The 19,632-nt window shown below is 36.2% G+C and overlaps 1 protein-coding gene across 13 annotated transcripts in view; it reads left to right on the top strand.

The window, feature by feature from the left end:
• The window catches only part of dachd (dachshund d), a 181,155-nt gene that overhangs the window by 117,797 nt on the left and 43,726 nt on the right, over nucleotides 1-19,632 (top strand). For 8 of the 13 annotated variants that reach the window (XM_051904700.1, XM_051904704.1, XM_051904693.1 and 5 more), the window contains one exon: nucleotides 737-805. In XM_051904700.1, the coding sequence (XP_051760660.1) occupies nucleotides 737-805 (69 nt within the window). Of the gene's footprint in view, nucleotides 1-736; nucleotides 806-4,481; nucleotides 6,419-19,632 lie in introns of those variants that run through there. The other 5 variants (XM_051904703.1, XM_051904701.1, XM_051904696.1 and 2 more) reach the window with 2 other exon arrangements.

Raw genomic sequence — 19,632 nt, 5'->3', positions numbered from 1 at the left:
TATTTTTGATGAAATCTGAGAGGTTTTTTTTTACCTCCCATAGAAAGCAACGAAATTACCACATTCAAGGTCCAGAGAAGACATCGTTAAAATAGTCAACGTGACTACAGTGGTTCAACCTTAATGTTATGAAGCGACAAGAATACTTTACAAAAATGAAGCGACAAGAATTCTTTACAAAAGAGAAGAAATTGTTGAATAAAGTCTTTTTTTTTTTTTTTTTTGTGCACAGAAAGTATTCTCGTCACTTCATAACATTAAGGTTGAACCACTGTAGTCATGTTGACTGTTTAACGATGTCTTTGCTGCTTCTCTGGACCTTGAATGTTGTAATTTCGTTGCTTTCTATGGGAGATAAAAAACCAAAAATTTGTGTTCCGAAGATGAATGAAGGTCTTGCGGGTTTGGAAAGACAAGGGGGTGAGTAAGTAATGACAGAAATTTCATTTTTGGGTGAACTAACCCTTTAAAGTGTTGAATGAAACAAGTACATTCTACATTAGTTACATCTGTACCAAGTCTAGCAAGATCTATAAGATCAGGCTAACATGTGGCGAAATGCTCTGTTCAGTATTCAGAACACCGCTTATCCATTGGTCAAAACTTCGCCCTGACCCGAGCGATCTGCTGAGCACATCCACCCTCCGCCCATCACGAAAGACGAGGGTAGAAAACTTTCCTAATTAAGCACAGATGTCATGGATGTTTAATCGTCATTATCTTTTCATTTTGCCAGACTCGTTGACCCAGGAGATAGAGACTGACCGCAGCAGTGGCAGAACAGATGCTGAGAGGACAATACAAGGTACGTGTTTTTCAGGAGACTATAAATCTCGGCTCAGCTCTGGTATATGAGCCTCGCTTTAACTCGGCCTGCTGTTCATGCATGCAGCCTGCCATCTGGGCCGCAGATCCTACAGTTCAAGACGAAGGTCAAGATCAGTGGGATCTGTCAAGAGAACATTTCTAGACTGGGAAAATATATGAAAATATGACAGTGACACGGTCTGCTGAAATGGAGAGTTAATTCTTTGTGAGTGTGTGAAGGAGTTTGATGGGATATTAAACAAGGAACAAGGAAAAGATTAAACATTAAACAAGCCCACTGAGTCAATTAAAATTGTACTTTTGTTTTGTACTTTTTACCAGCAGGGATGTATTAAAATATTATTAAAGGGATAGTTCACCCAAAAAATGTTCTTTCATCATTTACTCAACTTCAGGTCCTTCCAAACCTGTATGACTTTCTTTCTTCTACAGAACACAAAAGATATATATATATATATATATATATATACACACACAAACACACATGCACACACACACACATACATACATATATATATATATACCACAGTCAATATGGTGTTCAGCTCAATATATAAAGGTAAAGGATAAGATTATATGGATACAATCACTGGATAGAATCATTTTACAGATAGTCCCCCTTGACAGTAAGACCTTGTCTATGTTGTGTACCTCAGAGACCAATGCAATTTAATGAGCATAATAAGAAGTTTCATTATCTGAAGATGACCCACAGTGGAGCACAACACACCCACTCAAATAAATACACACGCACTTTATAGGTTTATGGGTATTTATGGACCCGGTTTAGCCTGGTATCGTTTCACAAAAAACCACTTGCCCATTTGCAAATGTTTCAGTCACACTCTTTTAACTACACCTTAAGTGTTAAGTCGCTCATCGCTCTTATGTCTATTTTAATTGTACCCAGCAGCACATGTGATACAAAAAAACGTCGTCTTGAGTGGTCTCAATTTCCCTTTGAAAATAGTGTGTGGAAATTGCTATGAAATGTGGGAAATGGCATTTTAATACCCTGTCGCGAGTAAAAGCCCCGTAACCCAGTTTGATTAGCCTAGTTAATTTTTTGTGTGTGTGTGAAGGAAGTTTTTAGTAAAAATAAATGGAGATCCAGTGCAAGGAGTATGATTTTTGCCCAACTAAATCAAGTGACAGGAAATTGATGAACAGGAAATTATTATTTTTTTTTTTTTTAGAGCATACAATGTCATTAGCATTATGATAGTTCTTATGTATAAAGATTAATCATTTTTAATTTTTAAGTTAGTATAAGCATAGAGGGGAGAGAAGCTTGTTCATTATTACTTGAATTGCTTTTGTCATTAGTTCTTTTGAGCAGACATATAGTGAAATTTGAGACATTTAGGTTGTATGATCTGGAGAAAAACGTACTGACAAAACTATATTTATTTCTCCACAAGATACAATCATTTCATAGGTTTTACGGTCAATGCCCTTGAAGAATTGACTTAAAAACTGCCCACAGGAAGTGTGTGTGTGTGTGTGTTTTAAAATAGCATGTGTGTCTGTTCAATTATAAGAGCATTTTTTTTGTGTGTTCATGTCATGGTTACTGTGGCCTACAACTAGTGTGGCATAATTACTCTTAAATGGCAAAAACATAAAAAATGATGCTGATAAATTACACTTGCATGTGAGGGTAAAATTCTATTCCAATCTGTATACAAAAAAACCAAAGAGACATGCTATAATTTCAGCACTTGGCTGTTGGGGGGAAAAAAATAATGAGAGCATAATTTCAGAGAACTAATTATTTCTATTTGTCTTTTGTCACACTCTGTAATTCTGCTATATTAACACAGTCTGTGTTTATTAATTGCTTTTCCAGTGTTTTGAATCCATTCCAAGAATAAGCTTGACTGTTTTTCCTGGCTCCGTGCTTCTGGGAGCACATCTCGCCACTAATTCCTTGTGATACCGAACATAATATCTCCCCGGTATCTCTTCCTGATGCTCAGCGCGCGCCTCTCGATGTTTTCTGCAAGTTTACACGACCCTGTGAGGGGAGATAAAGTTCTTTGTTGCAAGATTAAACATCAAAACAGTTAAAGTGAAATTAAAATTAAATGAATGAATGTCACTGAAGCAAAAAAGGCAGTAATTAATGGTTCCCTTAATTGTCTTCATAAAATATTTGCATGGGCATAATTTGCATAATTTACATGTATTAATTAATCTTTCAAAGGAATTTTATGCTGAGAGAAGCCAAAAATTCCTTTGTTTTATTTAGTATCTAATGAAATATTTATCCTCTTTAATGAACTTTTCATCTTGATTTGAATATAAAAATGCCAAAGTTTTAACATATTTTAATGAGGGGGTTCTTTCATAAAACAACATGGCAGTCATTCGATTTTTCCCACTCAAGAAACATTCCTGGCACTGTTTGCACAAGTTAGTTTAGCTACACTCCATTTGACCCAGAATTAATATGCTAATTTGTACATTTAAGATTAGCTTTCTGCTTGTTTTTGTTGTCGTCGTTCTCAGGTTGTTTAGATTTGACTGTGGTATTTTAATATTTTAATTGTATATTTTCTAAATCATTTAGGATAAATTATTTATTTATTTATTTATTTTTTGATTTGCTTTATTGAATATTTGATTTTGTTGTCTGAGATCAAAATTCTGTATCAACCATACTAGACGTCTCCAGCACCAAATATGGTTCAGTATGATAAATTAAGGCAATCAAAATCACATACATTTATCATGATCTGAATAATTTTGTATATAGCATTTTTTATAATTGGGTAGATAATATGGATTAAGCTTTTGGCATGCCCTGTGAGCCTATAGCCATATATTTGATTATATTTAATATTTATCAAGATCACAATATTAACCCCTTTTATACCTGTAAGAGCACAGTCAGTGGCAAACAGCAGAAAAAAGAACACGTTACAGCAATTAATCAATGTTCATTAGATTACTGGATTCACATTAATCAATATGTAGAAAAAAAGACTTTTACACAAAATTATTAGAACACATCATAATGATTTCATATCTGTAGTGTTGCTGAACAATCCCATAAAAGCCAAATTCAAAATATAAACGGTTTGGTAACACACATCTGCAGCAGATACAGTATCTATCACACCAATAGTCTCGTTTTAACCGATTCCAACACAGAGCTTTCTGGATCAGTCCCCACTTTTGCTCATCAGAATTTAATTTTATTTGCACTGTCAAAGAGAGAAAACGCTGCTTAAATGCAGTGATGCAGGATTCCCGGACACAGAGGAAATGTTCTGGTAATAAACGTCAAACAAGCTCCTGAGCCATGCTTAACAGATGCTTTTACCAGAAGAGGCAAAGAGAGCTGCCGCCCATTCAGGCATGCACTCGCCAATGAAGGTCCGCTGGAAATGGACAAAGCTCATTAGATTGTACACGTCAGAGAAGACATTACAAAATAAAGGCTGCTTTTTTCACTAAATTTCATTTATGCATAGAAAGTGTCACTTCACATCATGAGGGCAATATTATGTTCTTAAAATGTGACATACATTGATCTAGGGCTTACAATGGTGTAATTTGTTCATTTGCATTGCATCACTGTTATTTATCATTGCTTTATGGCTCAGTTCTGTTCGATATACTTATTTTGTCTCTCCCTTTATCATCAGCAGATGGAAGACTTTTTCTGAAAACCACAGTGATGTACTAACAGCATGGTGTTGAAGACTGGCAGCGTGTATCGTATGAAGATTCTCCAGAGTCCCCTCGCAGGGTAATTTAGTTACAGAAACAGGTCAATCGCTCATAGAGGTGCATCAAGGGTTTATGCTTGGCCCGATGTGGAAGACGGATTGTGTCCGAATGTAGTATTAGGACTCTTATTCTCAATGATATAAACGTTATATTATGCCAGATGTGGGATTGGATATGATGAGTTGGCGAAGGTGACAATTTGAGCACAGTAAAATGTACCGTTTGGTACACTCGGTGATAATACTTACAACAAATTCACAGCACTGAAGATTTTTTATACTGTATTTAAACCAGCGAAAAAGCTTCGAAAATTAAATCTGATTCAGAGGTTTTGTTTTGTATTAAAAAAAGAAAAAAAGAACATAAATCAATGTCATAACTATTTGCCAAGATGTTAAAGATCCAAACTTGGAGAATAACCTCTGAAAATGTGAATTTGAATATATGTTGATCAACAGAAAAGACTAATATGTGCTTTTAATGTTTTCTAAACTAGAAGAAAAAACAATCAAGTTTCATTTCTATCATTATTGTATATACAAGAACAGAAGTTAGGTTAACTCACTCACTTTGGTATTTGTATATAATGTTAAAAGTTGGTATTGTGTATGCAGTAGATCTATTAGAAGAACAATGCCAACGTTTATATTGAATTTATAGATTTGTTTTGTTTCTGAGCCATCATTCTTTCAATTCGCTGCCACTATGGTGAGGAAGCATGCAGGCATGTAAATGTGTTGTCCTGAATTCATGTTATTCAATAAATACTTAACTGTGCTGAACAAATGTACTTAGGGTTTCTTCACTCACGCCCGGTGAAAGTTGATAAACACTACTATCTTTTTAACAGCTACATTTTCAATTTGCAGTGATATGAATCTGAAGCTTGTATGGATTGATTTCAACTTCAGTTTATGGAAAAGTTGTATAGATCGCCAAATGTTACCCACCATTATTACACTCAATTTGGTGTATTACTTTAAGTAATAGGCCCCTTTAAATAATAAATATTTAATGTATCATATTAAATAAATATTTATTACTCTTGTCAATGGCTTCACTAACAAGCAACAGGATCCCATCGGAAAATTACAGACAAAATAATATTAGAATATTAAATAGGACGATAACTTGAAAATAATTATTCATAATTGCCCCGTGTGGATCATATTTGATAAAAATGCATATTGAATTTGGATTTTTTTTTAGCAAATTGCAGAATTATAATAATTCTGATTGTAGACTTGATTTTTATTATTTTCTATTTTATTGATTATTTTTTAAATAGTTTGAGAAGATTCTTAAATCATATGACAGAATTTTTAACAATTGCCAGCAAAGATTGCAAACATCCATGTGAGTCCTTAACATGTTTAACAGAAAACAAAAATCAAGTATTCATAGCAATCCCAAACTATCACATTTGAATAAAGAGTGAAACAATTCAGCCGGATGAGTTGTGCTAATTAATGGTAATGTTGAATATATTAAATTATAGATTACAGGCTTTTATTGTACCAAGTAGATGATGATGATGGTGATGAGGCACTTATTGGATAATCAAGAAAGAATATGTGTTGAAAGGATCCTTTATTAGATGGACGTATCTAATGTTATGGGGCAGCTATTTATACTATAATCATAGACATTATTTTGTCACGCATTTGTCCTCAGTCTGTAACAATTCCAATGTTTATTGTGTTAAACTACATGTCAAAGTATCTTTTACCTCATCAACGAGGACTTGCCTTTTAGTTTCTTTTTATGTGATGTAACACTGTAGCAAGATTTATGGACATATTGTTCCTTATTTCTTTCTATGGCAGTAAAGGAAACATACATATTGAAAGGATGTCTTGTTTTAAAGTGCTTTTCCCTCTTTTCTGATCTTGTCTCCTGTAATGACACGGTATGTGTGCGTGCGTGCGTGTGTGTGTGTGTGTGCGTGTGTGTTTCTGCACACATGCACTGAAGTGTATCTGTGTGGAGTTGCATGAGTGTGTGTCTGTTTTCTATTCTATGGTGTCATATATGGTAATAAAATATTTGTGAGTCAATGATTATTAGACTAAGCTCTTTTGCGAATGAATCACTTTGTCATTATAAACAACCTGAGAGAGAAACACACACTGTTTATGGTGTGACTTTACCATCAAATGTCGCTGTGTTTAATGCAGTTGAACTCTTGAATCTATGTGATTTTATGTGGTTCAGTCAACAAAGAATTCGCAAGTGTATCCTAATAAAGAGGAAATTTTCAGCTGCAAAACAAAACGTCACGTATGATATTACATAAGCTGCGTGCTTATATTTTAATCTGAAGGGCAATCAAAATTGTTCATGGTTGAGTTGTAAAACATGTGTTACTGAGCAATGACAACATCTAGCAGAATAAAACCACTCATGCTTAGTACAGTGAGCACACTGCTCTACACAACACATGACTGAGAAATAATACCTTTCATTCATTCCAGCTGAATGGGCACAATATTCCTGGGAAAAGCCACATATTCAAAATGTGCATGAAGAAAGAAGGAAACAAGAAGAAACTTACATCTCTTTGTTTAATTTAATTACTTATTGATAAACTGTTAGGATTGAGCCAACCAGGGTTACTCCTGTTATGCAGTACATTTTCATAAAATTCATAAAACATATTTCAATAAAATCACAGTTTGTAAAGATGGAAATCATATTAGTTTTCTGTTAATGTTACAATAAGTGGATTTTAAATCATTTCATTTCATAAATGTATACTTTAAATGGATAATTCAACCAAAAATGAAATTCTACATTATTTTGAATGGATGTCCCTGGCTGTTTTTTTCTCTTTCTTTCTTTCTTTCTTTCCTTTCTGTCTGTGTATATATATATTTTTTTATTTGAACAGATTCTTAAATGACAATATATGCATGGCATACATGGAAAACATCACAATCCATAGATATAAATGAAGAAAAATTATACAATTAACCTGAACAACACTCTTATCCCTACCCAAAAACTAAGGAAAAAAGGAAAACAAAGGAAAAAGTAAAAGAAAAAAAAATGGGGGGCCTTCAACCAAGAAAAATGAGGAGAGGGCATGAGGATTTCCAATGAAAAATGGCTATTTTTTCTTGTAACTTCTGAAGGGTTTGTCCAAAAATCATAAATGTGGTCTCGTCAGATTTGGGGCACCATGCTGAGTCGAATGATATCCAATTATCCATTGAATTTTGTGCTAAAATGCTGTATTTTATGAACGCATTAGCGTATCGTTACGAAACTCAGTATGGGTCGTCAGCACGATGCTCTGAAGGAGCCTGAGAAGTTTCAAGCCAGCGCCACCTAGTGGTAAAATCAAATATTCAAATGCTTCTAACTTTGGGTGTGGTTGACTTATTTTCACAGGAGTTATCTGTTTGGACTCCTGAATCCTTGCCGAGTCCAACGATACCAAACATGCTAGCTTTTGCCTTATGGTTTGTGCAAAGTGGTGATTTAGCGCTTAAAAAACTTTTACGAATATCTTCGAAACCGTTTCTCCGATCGAGACGAAACCACCGTAGGAAACACGGAACCTTAGCTGGTTAACTAAAGACTAATGCCCAAATGTCAAAATTTTGACTGGAAGTAGCATTTTTTATGTTCTCATTCAAATAAATGTTTATAACTCCAAAACGAAATGAGATATTTTCACCAAATTTGACACAAATGTATGGGCTCACTCTGAAGACACATAAAAAAGTGGTGGGATTGTGCCTCTTGGAGGCGCTATAATTGAACAAAACACGAAATTGCCATTAACTGCAATACAGTATTATGATATAAAATGCTATATTATATGGAAGCATTGATGCACCATTACGAAATTCAGTATGTGTCATCGGCACAATGCTCTGAAGGTTCTCAAATGGTTTCGAGACAGCGCCACCTTGTGGTCAAACGTTATAATGAATTTTTATTAAAAAAAATTCTAATAGCTGTATATAAATGTGGCCTATTATAATGAGACTGGTCTTAATAGATTCCGTGGGTCATGCTGAGAACATTGATGCCAATTTTGCCATAGTCAGCCAAACTTCCTGTCCGCCAGTTTGATTTTCTTTAAAAACATACTTTTTCAAATTACTCCTAGACTGTTGGTCCGATTTTCACCAAAATTGAATCGTATCATCTTCAGACCATGTCGGTAAAAAGTTATGGATTTCGTGTTGATAAACTGTATTCATATACCACAGCAACGAATTAGAGGCTTGATGCCAAAATGACTCTTGAGGCTGTTTCTCTGCAATGCTTTGACATATTGACACCAAACTTTATGACTGTCATTGTCACCTCACTCTGACCATACCGCATTAATTTGGTAAATTAACCAGTAAATCTTTATTTTTGACTGTATTTGTGATTTTTTTTTCCAGCCCTTTTGCCTAAAATTATCTTAATAAGTCTTTAATTGCTCACTGTTGCAGTTGGTCTGATGCTCACAGCCATGTTGGCTGGCTTGTTGTGCCTTCTTTGTGCTTGACCCTATAAATGCTGCTTGCAGCTTTAATATTCGTCTTGTCCCTGGCTGTTTCTAAGGGGCCGTTACTCGACAGCGTTTTCAACTAAAAACGGAAAACTTTTTATGTGTTTTGGCTGTTCATTTACACAACAACAGCGTTTTGGTGGCCTGAAAACGCAAACTTTTGAAAACGGGTTTCAAAGTGCAAGTTCTTGAAAACGGTCTCTGTGTAAACAACAACAACAACAAAAAAACGCGAATCTGTGAAAACGATGATGTCATGCACATGCGCGTTGCATGTTCAGTCTAAAGTGTTTCATCGCCATCTAATGGCCTGCCAGCAGAATACAGTGTTTTTAGTCGTTCTCACGGATTCGTATGAATGGGGATCATTTTGACAATGGTGTCGTCTGTACACAGAAAACTCAAAGGAAAAACTTCCCCGTTTTAACCATATAGTTGTCGAGTAAACGTACCCTAAGATGAAACTCTTAATTTAAAAAAAAAAAAGTGTTTATTCATTTTCACTTAATCTAATGATCAAACCAAACATGTCTTCTTGGTAATGTCATTTTAATTAGTAATCATTTTATAAATTGGGCTCTTTTCCAATTCCTTAATGACATCATACATCATTTAGGAAGTGACATGAGGAAACAACGCTAACATGTGTAAGTATTAGAAATGGATTTAATGTATCATGTTGTTTTGTGGTATTAGCTGGTTCTCAGAGAAATAAATTCAGAGAAATAAACATTCAGATAAATAAATGTATTATCAAAAGTTAAAAACAAAAATCACGATTATCTTCAAGTTGATACCCTTATGTAAGGTACTGAGCAATGGCTATTTGTTTGTATTTATTTTTATAATTCTGTTTATTTCATTTTTTGCCATTGTGTAAATTAAGTTAGGCTACAATTAATACAGTGCCTGAGCTTGACCAGAGCATATTTCTAAAAGTTTGATACATCTTTTTATAGAAATACTTATTTGCAACACAAACATTATGTCTACAAGTTGCAGAGCTCAAAAGGTAGTGCATAATAGAAATGACCCATGAGAGCACCTAACTGTTTGGCTCAGGAAACTGTTTTTCGATGCAATGCAGCTAATTGATATTAGTGTTATTTCAAGTTTATAAAAGCTTAGGCAGAATTGACACTGAATGACAATTTCCTGTCGTAAGCAATTCTGATGGAAATGTGTTGACACAGCACGGCCGTGCACAGGTCCATTTTGCATGCTTTTGAAAGCGTGGCTGTAACAGAGAGGCTTCGAGATGAATAATTGACTGATCACTGCATAATTCAACACAGCATTGTAAAAATTCAAGGTCTGGAACGTTTCATGTTTTTCTTCTTTATTGAAAATGAGGTTAAAGTTTCTATCAACCTTGGAAAAACTACATATAAAGTGGCAATCAATGGTGACTGTAATTCAAGTTCGGCCCTTTCATGAGCATAAAAGGTTTCTGTCGCTCACCGGTGAAATTTGAACTGTTAGGGTTTGATGCAGTAAAGAAGGCAGAAATGTGCTGTCTATCAAATTTTATTTTTTTTTTTTCTGTTTTTCTGGTCTGCCTGCTTTGTATTTTAGTAGACAGAGATCGGCATTGTAGCCCCAGCACTGGATCAAGACTCTCTGGCTGAGAATATGATGTATTTCCTCTCTCTCAGACAGAAATATACAGTAGTTATGAGCTGTTTGATGTCTTGTTCTGCCCCAGCTATTTAAGCGAGATTCACCCCTCCAGCTAGATGTTTCATATCACTGCACATATTGTAATAAATTCATTTCAGTTAGAACATGACTTTGAGGCACAAAGACCAAAATATCCACGGTGCTGTAATCGCGTCCCGTGTCGAGCACATTTATAACGAGCGTTGCTCATTCCAAACATGGACCGTGTCAATGTCATCACTTTGGAGAGTGTGTGTGCTTTTCTTGTGTCGAGTGTGCATATAAAGACATCCTCCAGGTGATTATTTCACAGTCTTTTCATTGCTAATACCACCATGCCCAAGATGATAATATCGGTCGATTCATTTAGTGCAGATAGAGTAACTGTAAATGAATCCACATGTTCAGTGCTATTTACTTTTCAAAGACTGGTACCATGACTTCTCAGCTGATATAACTTACATTTGAGTAGCTTATATTTTAGATACAATATTGAGTAGATAATATGATAGAGATCATTTTTATGTTTTGCTGCAGGAACGACAAGTTTCCAACATAGCCGCCGCAGAATTGTATCGGTTGCGTATTTGTACAAAACAAACAGTAATGGCGTTCCTGACAGAATCAGTGTTTCTGAAAGAATCAGTTTAGAGAATGATTCAATAACTCATTCATACTCACTTGTTTTATTCTTAAATAAACTGAGAGGTGCTAACTGCAGAGCCAATGGGTGGAGCTAGACAGTCCAACCACACCCTATCTCTACCCATAACCCTATCGTTAAACATAACTCCACCCAATAGGTCCACAGAGGTGGAGCTGGACTAGGTGTAACAATATAACAAGTCACTGAAAAAGAATGCACAAACAGACAAGAGGAGTGATACAAACAGTGAAAACTCCCAGATTGTCAGTGCTCTTGGAACACCACTCTGCCAATCAAATTTGAGGACCAGAACTAGAATTATAATATTAATGACCTCCAGGGCCTTGAGCCTTCAAGCACAAAGGAAGCCTGATGTGCAAGTTGCATTAAAGGATTAGTTCACTTTCAAATTAAAATTTCCTGATAATTTACTCACTCCCATGTCATCCAAGATTTTTTCTTTCTTTTTTTTTTGATGAAAACATTCCAGGATTATTCTCCTTATAGTGGACTTCAACAGACCCCAAACGGTTGAAGGTCAAAATTACAGTTTCAGTGCAGCTTCAAAGGGCTTTAAATGATACCAGACGAGGAATAAGGGTCTTATCTAGCGAAACGATCAGTCATTTTCTAAAAAAAATTAAAATGTATATGCTTTATAAACACAAATGCTTGCCTTGCAAGTGCTTCCGCCAGACCGCACTTCCGTATTCTTCAAAAAGCTTACGCTGTATGTCCTACACCTTCCCTATTTTGCCTAATTTGAATATGGAAAGCGGAAGCTAGATATTTGACTTCATAACTTGTTTAAATATGGATATTTTTTTATACAAACGCATCGCTTTGCTTCAGAAGGCCTTTATTAACCCCCCGGAGCTGTGTGGATTACACGTTTATGATGGATGGAAACTTTTTCTTCAGCTCATACTGGTGGGTTCCGTTCACTGCCATTATAAAACTCAGATGCGTCAGAATATTTATTAATATTTCTTCGATTATGTTCATCAGAAAGAAGAAAGTCATATACACCTAGGATGGCTTGAGGGTGAGTAAAGCTTGGGCTAATTTTCATTTGAAAGCGAACTAATCCTTTAATGAACAAATTAATACACTAACTAGCATGAATAATTCTTATTACTTCAGGTAATAAAAAAGAAAGCGCTAATAACATTTGAACACATTGCCCACTTTTATCTGAAAACCAGTTATAAGTTCTGGGTTTGTTGATTCTTTTATTTTATTTTAGACAGTTATTTCCCTCGCATGTCTGGGATGCAGCATAATGCCTATTTCAGAGGCATCCTAAAACATAATATTCGTTATGTCTGAGATTTTGGTGGTCAGACATAATTACTCACCCTCATTTGACATTCAGCACAGTTCATAAAGTAAAAAGGTATCAAAGACTCACCAGCCATGTGACTGTTCTTCATCTGCTCATCTTTGAGTTGGCGAGGAAGGAAATCGCACAGGCTTGATTGAACACAAGATAGACTTAATGTCATCTAATCAGAAAGACCATTATGTATTAGTGGAACCACCAAACAGAATTATCTGACAAGGGGCAGGCCACATTATCTAAATTAACATTTTGCAAGCATGAACATGCAAGGCCACAGTGGAAAATGAAAGGCTACAGGAGAGCGGCCTGCATTTAGACATTCGGGCAGTAATTATTAATTTATGCTTGTCTGTGGTCTTAATGAAAATGAAAGCCAGGAGAAGAGAACAGGGAAGGATAATGTGCCGTGAAATTGAGTTTCATTTGTTCGGGGGCCACCTTTTAACTTTTCCTTTCTTCCCAGGAAATGAAACCAACCAGAGTTCTTGTGTGTTTTTCCTCTGTGAACCCCCTTCCCCCACATAACCAACCAACACACATCTCTCCAGCACAGACACAGACAATCTCTTGACCTCTGCAGTATCTGTAAATATCCTGTCTACCTCTGTAATCTACTTTATAGAGCCCTGCTTCAATGACCATTATTTCTTCTTCAATAACAACTGCTCATGTTAGCACTTTGTGCTCTACCAACTGAAACTGAGAATGCAACCTGTAACAGATTAAACACTGATACAACCAATGAACAGTTGAAACACAATGTCAGATATGGATAATAAACTGGGTGTTTTATTTTATTAATGGTTATGAATATGTCTTAAAAATACAACTTCCAATTGGCTCTTTTCTAAACTCCACGCTTGGTTACTTTTGCAAACTTTACAGAGCATTCTGTGGGGGTGGGGGGAAACATGAACAGGAGGTTATGAATGACACAAATCCTCCACAGACTTTTTATATTATAAAAATATATTTTCTATTTTATACGCTAGTCTATTAAAGAGCATATGCTTGTTTGAGACAATTACCAACGGCAACGTTTTACGATTGGTCAACTCAAGAAACAAAAATAGCTTTCCTAGTGCTGCATCCTTCAAATCTACCGTGTTAATGACAGACGTGAGGACCAACGAGATAAGTGCGTGATTGTGTAGTTTCTTGTTCTCCGACTTCTTCTCCTTATATGGTTCAGAGCGCGCTAACTGCGCTGCATTTACATAAACAAACACTATCGCCCGCGCGCCAGATTTAAGGGGTGGTCACACTGCACTTTTCGTTCCATTGACTTCCATTCAAACGCATGCGAATGCGTCAGACCGGAAAGGCAAATAAAGGATTAGTTCACTTTCAAATTAAAAAAAACGTGCGAAAAATTTCGCATTTCGCTGCGTTCCAAAGTTCAAATTTGGTGAACTCTGACCTGCGAATTCGCATCACATGAAGACGTGCGACCAGTAGAAGATCGATTCGTCACGGCATGACCTTTTGGCTGAATTAAAAGAATTATATTTTTGCAGAAAAGTCGAGTATGTTCTATATTTTTTTTTACATTTTGAATGTATTACTTTAAATTATATGTTGAATTCATGTTTATAAAAAAAGACGCTGTAGACCGTGACGTCATATCACGACCGTTATTCCGCAAGTTCAAAGTCCTAGTGTGACCGCGGCTTGACCTCTTGGCTGAATTAAAAGAATCATATTTTTTCAGTAAAGTCGAGTAGGTTGTATACTTTTACATTTTGAATGTATTTCTATATCTTAGGCTATATGTTGAATTCATGTTTATAAAATAGACGCTGCAGACTGTGACGCCATATCACGACCGTTGCAGCATCCGATGAAATTTCGCGCGTTCAAAGTCTAGTGTGACCGCGGCTTAATGAAGGAGACACCATTTTGAGTGAATAACATCTAAACATTTCGGTCTGTTTTTAACCACAAAGCAATCAATGACTTTAGAAGACACGGATTAACGAACAAGATGGGCTACTTATGGAGTAGCCTACATATGGAACATTTTGAAGCGCTTTTTTTGAGCTTGACAGTTTCAATCGCCATCCTCTCATCCTTCATTTGTGTTTCACGGATGAAAACGTCAATACAATTTTGGAGCGACAGTAAGAGTGAGTACATGACAGAAATGTTATTACGGGCGAACTATTCCTTTAATATTGATCCAGCAAATCATCATCACTTTTTATTTATGCCTATTCGTTTATGGGATATTGTAATAGCCATCAAAATGTTTTATGTTTTTTGTTTTGAAACACAAAATAGCACTTTTTTCATAGCACTTTTTACCACTTTCAAACTTGTAACATAACTGCTAATATTGTAGGCTCATGTTTAAGTATTTAAAAAAGTATAAATGTAAATGAATGTAAATTTCTTTATTCAGCATTTTAAAGATTATGGAAAAGCATTTTTAGGGGAGTTGTGAAAATTGCCATTCAATTATATTATTCAATTCAATTATAAATGCCATTGAAGAACATTTATTTATAGATTAGACAGATTAGATGGCTTTAGATAACAAATGTCATATTATTAATGTTAAAAAAATTTCAAGAGGCATGTTTATTCTGATTTACTGGAAGAAAATTTTGTTCCAATGACATTTGCACGTTGGCCCTCTGTGAACAGCACCTGTGTGACGAGAGCAAAGCCACCATGATGTGTCTTGATCCAGGGATTTTTCTTCATTTTGTCCGTTTGTCAAAAGGAAACCTTGGGTTCATGAGGACAACATGCAAACCCTCCGAACATACAACCATGCAGACACACAGAAACACATACAGAAGCTATTAACCCTCCTCCAGCTCATCAACTTTGCTTTGCAATCTTCCCTCAGAACCATTAGAATACCCTGAAGAAATGACTTTCCAATTAAAGGGGATCTAGGAGAAGACAGCCTTTTTATCTCTGACTCCAGGAGTTCTTTATTCCAATCATTTAAATTGGAATTGATTTTTCAATTTAGCCACTGACTGTTCTGGACATGCAGCAGAGGGGGCCGAATAGAGCTGCGTTCTGAAATATTTGTCCCTCATAAAGTCACGGTGGCCTCGAACGCATTAATGTGTTTTGCACGCCACTGCTGCAGACAACAGATTTTTAGCTCAGCATGCTGATGGAGAGAAAGCCCATCAAGTGCGGCCACCTCCCTCACACTGCAAAGCACTGGACTGGTGCCTGTGGGGCTTTTTTCTGGCCGAGTTTGGGTTTATTTTTCTGATTGGGTTTATTTTTCTTGTAAGGCAAAGGCAGCTGTAAGTTGTGCACATCTAAATAGTCTGACTCATTTGATCAGAAGCGATGCACTGAGCAGCAATGTAACATAGATTAGGGGTGTTGAAACCTTGAGGCCGGTGGGGTAGGTGTTGCAGGGGAAGGCCAGTCCCCCACTTGTAGCCCACATACCCTTTGTCTAGTAATAATATATGATATGTAGTTACTGTTGGTTTGCATTAAATGTGCATTTCTGGCTGCAGTTCTCTGTAGTTTTAGAATAGCAACATGATTTCTCCACTCTTAGAAATTTTTAAGTTCACACCCCCAAATTTTAACAGCTTTGTTTTGCAGTGCCAGCCACCTATAATGACTTTAGGACTAATAACTTACATGACTACAGTAGCTCCTGCTTTTTGACAAACCATTTAGAACTACTTAGTAAACACATTATCAAACAATTTATATTCATGAGCCAGACTAATAAAGTTTATAATGCGGATTTGACAATATTTCTAACAGGTACATTTTTATTTAATTTATTTATTTATTATTTTTTGTGCACTTGCACTAAGAAAAAGGCAGATTTCTGGAGCAGCAATGTCTCAAGTCTCATTTTCACTGTGGCCTGTGAATACAATTGCTGCACTTTGACCCCTAGTGGCAGTCTTCATGAACTTTTTTTGTTTGTATAATCATTTTATACATTTTATTACTAACGTATACATGTTAAATTGTTCACATTTACATTTTACAGACTCTCTGGCTGAGATCATTCATAGTAAAAGAGAAAAGAAAAATAACTGAGGGAACATAAAACTCATAAGATTCTGACTGTAGAAGAAGATGCAGATAATGCCTGAACAATGCCACAACCCCAGAAATCATTTATGCCACAACCCCGGAAATGTGTAGCGTTCATGTACTTGTTTAGAGTTTGTTTATGACACATGTCAGGGCTCGACAATAAGGACTGCCCGATGGCCCGGGGCCAGGGTGAACGACGCTCGGGACAGTAGACGGAACGGTCACTTGCCCGATCGGGCCAGTGCTGTAGGGTGTGCGATATATATCATCTATGTCTATGATATCGTAATTGTTGATTTAACGATCTGAAATTATCGAGTATGTCCCTCACTTTACAAAAACACACCCATTGAGTGCACGCATGCAATACGTGACGTAGTCTAGTAGGTTAGACTAGTGCGCGTGCATATTTGGAGCGTACGCTTTCACTGCATGATTTAGTCTATTAAAATACATTTAGATAAGGGGCCCCAGGATATTTTTTATATTTATATAATTTAATGTAGTTAACCAATATTACACAGCGCCGTTTTTCTCCAAATATCAGCAATTACAAATGTGATATTGATTTTATACAGCGTAGAGTTTAATGAACAGATATGAACAGATAAAGAACTTAATATCAAGTGACTTACATTTTAGACACCAAATCGCCTGTTTCACTCTATTTCGCCAACGAAAATAGTTCCAAACAAAGTCCACAGAATTGTTTTGCGTCTCTGAGCAACACTTCCTGAATGAATCCGGTTGAATCTCAATGACTCGCTCATTAGCAGGGACTTGCTGCCACCTACTGGCGGGTTTAATTCCAGGTTTAAAGTGTCTTCATTTTTAAAATAATTTCAAATAACACTATTTAACGTTTTATATTTTCAACATTTCAAAACATTATTTATGCATCTGTAACTGCTCTTGACTGATTAATAAAGTTGAATCTATAGTTATATAGTTATATTATATATCTATAGTTATATAGATATTACTATTTCTCTACCTGAAAATCTCTTGTTTAAACCTACATGAAATACTTGAAAAGCATTGTTTATTTCATTTATATGTTTGTTCTGTTGTATCCATTTGTGCTAGCACTCGTAATTTTATTATTTATTACTATTTTATTACTTGCTGTTTATTTATCTAACGATATTTAAAATTTAAGTTAGTTAATCTAGTAGCTTTTGGTGTCATAACCTTATTTTTTTAGGATACATGTATCAAAAACAGCGAAAACAAAAACTTGGCTTATTTTATAGGCCCATTTTCTTTTCTGTTACTTTATTAATTTTTTGTTGTGGGGCAAGTGAAAATTTTGGCGGGGCAAGTAAAAATTTGAACCACTGGCCCAACCGGGCCAGTAGAAAAAATCCTTAGCGTTGAGCCCTGCATGTCCTTTTGAATAAGAGCATCTGCCAAATGTAAAATATGAAAGAGAACATGTTGCATTGGACTAGTTGTACTTGGACTTGAAATCTTAAAGCCTCCTGTCAGGAAAAACAAATCAATCTGAACTTAATGGTGCAGTTAAAAAAAAAGACATTGAGCCACACTGGCCAAACTTGTATGTTTAACAGGCCTCAGCTACTGTGTAGTCCAGCCTCTAACAAGCCCTGCCATCAGCACTGTAAATTTCCCCAGCTTCAGCCCAGGCGGAAACAGTTGTCTTCTTCAATTACAATTGGAATCAGATGTGCTTGTGTTTTCCAGCCAGGCCTGTGAAGTCTTCAACAGCACTGGCAGCTGCCTTTTAATGAGCATTTATTGTTTCGCTGGCCATGGATACCACTTTTATAGGGTCAGGTTCAAGGCGGAATGATTTTCTTCGCACTGTTTTACAGAAGCGTTTAGAGAGGTTTTTGTGGACTGATGGTTCACTCTCGGCTTCCTGACAGCTGCGTTGGCTTGTTTGGCTCTCTCCCCCATTTCTTTTTCTTTTTCTCTCTCCTGAGTTGTTTAATATAGTTGTGTCGCAGGAATACAGACTAGAAGATTAATGGACGCAAAGGATCGGTGGCAGTTGCGGGGAGATGCAGGACAGAGCAGGCCAGCAGCCATCTGTTCTCACTACCTTTATGGCTCTCTTAATGGAGGACAGGAGACAAAAGCATCTCCGCCACCAAGCAGGCGGTGAGCATTTCTGTACAGCCACTGTAAACTAATTGTCAGTTCTTTTGACGACGCGCAAGCCAGCCGCAGACACATACACACACAGAGTTTCTCCCAAATGTCTTTTTACCACTCAATCAAGTGTGGTTGGGAATGGTCCAAGACAGTTGCGGCACGTTTAGAGGAACAACACTACGAGAGAAAAGTGATTAAAAGATCCTCTTGAGGCAAAACAGATCATTCACAGAGACAGGATGGCGCGTAATCAAATTAAGATGAAAATATAGAGATGGGCCTTTGGTCTTTTGAAATGAAACAGAGATGTTTTCAGAACTTCATCAAGTGTTGGCCGATGCTCAAATGCAAATGCAGTCTGGCACTGCTTTCTTCTGAACATCATAAGTACGAGACTTCAGTAGACCTCATGTGGCCTTCAAGTAGAGTTGGAAATATCGTAATTATGAGCTATGGGCACCAAGTGATGTCGTAAACTCATAATTGTCTATGATATCATATCTATGATATGTGCACATGAAAAACATGTCACTAAAGATGGTGGAAAGCAGCGCTGCAGTAAGTGGCAACAATTTTGTTATTATTTTCAGTGTTGAAGTTCAATAATGTTAAAGTTGTATATGACAGCATACCCAGCAAGCAGTAGTCATCATTTCACCGTCTCACCATCTATAACTATAGACCTGATATAGTCTGGCTATGAGTAACCAACTTCTAACCAAAATAGTAACCAAAATAACTTGTGGGATG

The sequence above is a fragment of the Ctenopharyngodon idella genome, chromosome 9, assembly GCF_019924925.1.
Source record: "Ctenopharyngodon idella isolate HZGC_01 chromosome 9, HZGC01, whole genome shotgun sequence".
NCBI classification, from domain to species: Eukaryota; Metazoa; Chordata; class Actinopteri; order Cypriniformes; family Xenocyprididae; genus Ctenopharyngodon; species Ctenopharyngodon idella.
This window is presented reverse-complemented; position numbering and strand designations above follow the sequence as displayed.